This window comes from Echiichthys vipera, assembly GCF_963691815.1.
Source record: "Echiichthys vipera genome assembly, chromosome: 12".
In the NCBI taxonomy this organism is placed as follows: domain Eukaryota; kingdom Metazoa; phylum Chordata; class Actinopteri; order Perciformes; family Trachinidae; genus Echiichthys; species Echiichthys vipera.
In genome coordinates, this window is record NC_139837.1 from 215001 (window position 1) to 217500 (window position 2500).

Here is a 2500-nt window from a genome sequence, read left to right on the forward strand (position 1 = left end):
TTAAATACTTTTACATCACACACACACACACACACACACATATATATGTGTGTGTGTTTATCTGTGTGTGTGTGTGTGTGTGTGTGTGTGTGTCTGTCTGTGTGCGTGCTTTCACTTCAGTAACATTTGCAAGACTATTTCTATATCGTGCTGTTAATACTTTAATAAATAACAATAATATTTAATACTTTAATAATAATAATGATTATTATTATTAATGATGTAACGGTCTAACTGTAGCACTGTGACGTCGGTTTGCCCCTGAACGCCTCCTCTGACCCGTCTGTTGGTGAGAGCTCTAATTTCCCAGCCTGCCGCGGGTCCCTGAAGAGGCTGAAAACTTGGTCAACAGCCGCCGGAGTGAGTTCTGGTCCCGGTCCTGGTCTCGGTGCTGCCGCCGGTCTGTGTTCCCCCCGGACCCCCGGTCCCGCCCTCACGCCCCCGAACACGGTAACGTCCGTCCGGACCGAGTTTGGGCCGAGTTCCGCGGCGCGAGAGCGGAAGTAGCGCGAGTTTCATTGTTGTTGCGTCGGCACCATGTGGGCAGATTATCTCTAACAAAGACCCGCGCCCGGTCCCGCGCCCCGGACCCGCGCCCGCGCCGCTTCTTTGGCCGCGGTTCGGAGCCCGGTTCGGCCCTTGTGACCCGGTTTCCCTCCTTTTGTGTTCACACAGACGCAGGAGCCGCGATGCCGCTTCTCCACAGAAGAGCCTTCGTCCGGCAGCGAGCTCCGGAGGACCTGCGGCCGGAGGAGGAGGTGTTCCTGTGCAAGATCACCCACGAGATCTTCAGGAGCTACGAGTGAGTACAACCGGGTACACCCGGGCTCACCCGGTACACCCGGGTACACCTGTGACCCACCCGGGCTCACCTGGGCTCACCTGTGACCCAGCTGTGGGCCGGTACCGGGCCTGACGTCACTCTCTGTTGACCCTAAACTGGTTCCGGTCCGCTGATGAACGGGTCCAAGTTTTGGTCCAGAGGCGGGAAAAGTGTCTCAGACAGGTGCAACGTTAGCCCGGGTGAGCTAGCGTTAGCTAACGGGGCTAAAGCTGTTCGGCTTAACAGCGAACAGGCTAACAGCTAACATGCTAACAGCTGGAGCTGTCAGCTAGCTTTAGCCGTTAGCTCAGAGACAGACCTGCTGTCACTGTGTCAATAAAGTTTCAACGGAGTTAATAAAGTTTCAACAGAGTTAATAAAGTTTAAACAGAGTTAATAAAGTTTCAACAGAGTTAATAAAGTTTCAACAGAGTTAATAAAGTTTAAACAGAGAGTTAATAAAGTTTCAACAGAGTTAATAAAGTTTAAACACAGAGTTAATAAAGTTTCAACAGAGTTAATAAAGTTTAAACAGAGTTAATAAAGTTTAAACAGAGTTAATAAAGTTTAAACAGAGTTAATAAAGTTTAAACAGAGTTAATAAAGTTTCAACAGAGTTAATAAAGTTTCAACAGAGTTAATAAAGTTTCAACAGAGTTAATAAAGTTTCAACAGAGTTAATAAAGTTTCAACAGAGTTAATAAAGTTTCAACAGAGTTAATAAAGTTTAAACAGAGTTAATAAAGTTTCAACGGAGTTAATAAAGTTTAAACACAGAGTTAATAAAGTTTCAACAGAGTTAATAAAGTTTAAACAGAGTTAATAAAGTTTCAACAGAGTTAATAAAGTTTAAACAGAGTTAATAAAGTTTCAACAGAGTTAATAAAGTTTAAACAGAGTTAATAAAGTTTCAACAGAGTTAATAAAGTTTAAACAGAGTTAATAAAGTTTCAACAGAGTTAATAAAGTTTAAACAGAGTTAATAAAGTTTAAACAGTGTTAATAAAGTTTCAACAGAGTTAATAAAGTTTCAACAGAGTTAATAAAGTTTCAACAGAGTTAATAAAGTTTCAACAGAGTTAATAAAGTTTCAACAGAGTTAATAAAGTTTCAACAGAGTTAATAAAGTTTCAACAGAGTTAATAAAGTTTCAACAGAGTTAATAAAGTTTCAACACAGAGTTAATAAAGTTTAAACAGAGTTAATAAAGTTTAAACAGAGTTAATAAAGTTTCAACAGAGTTAATAAAGTTTCAACAGAGTTAATAAAGTTTCAACAGAGTTAATAAAGTTTCAACAGAGTTAATAAAGTTTCAACAGAGTTAATAAAGTTTCAACAGAGTTAATAAAGTTTAAACAGAGTTAATAAAGTTTAAACACAGAGTTAATAAAGTTTAAACAGAGTTAATAAAGTTTCAACAGAGTTAATAAAGTTTCAACAGAGTTAATAAAGTTTCAACAGAGTTAATAAAGTTTCAACAGAGTTAATAAAGTTTCAACAGAGTTAATAAAGTTTAAACAGAGTTAATAAAGTTTCAACAGAGTTAATAAAGTTTACACAGAGTTAATAAAGTTTCAACAGAGTTAATAAAGTTTACACAGTGTTAATAAAGTTTCAACAGAGTTAATAAAGTTTCAACAGAGTTAATAAAGTTTAAACAGAGTTAATAAAGTTTAA

At 38.5% G+C, this 2500-nt stretch overlaps 1 protein-coding gene across 1 annotated transcript in view; it reads left to right on the forward strand.

Annotated features, from left to right (window-relative positions):
• The first annotated feature begins 328 nt into the window (after positions 1-328).
• baz1a (bromodomain adjacent to zinc finger domain, 1A) overlaps positions 329-2500 on the forward strand; it is a 21532-nt gene continuing 19360 nt past the window's right edge. Inside the window, 2 exon segments of the mRNA XM_083924890.1 lie at positions 329-450; positions 676-802. Coding sequence (XP_083781016.1) covers positions 690-802 — 113 coding nt within the window. The 5' untranslated portion in view covers positions 329-450; positions 676-689.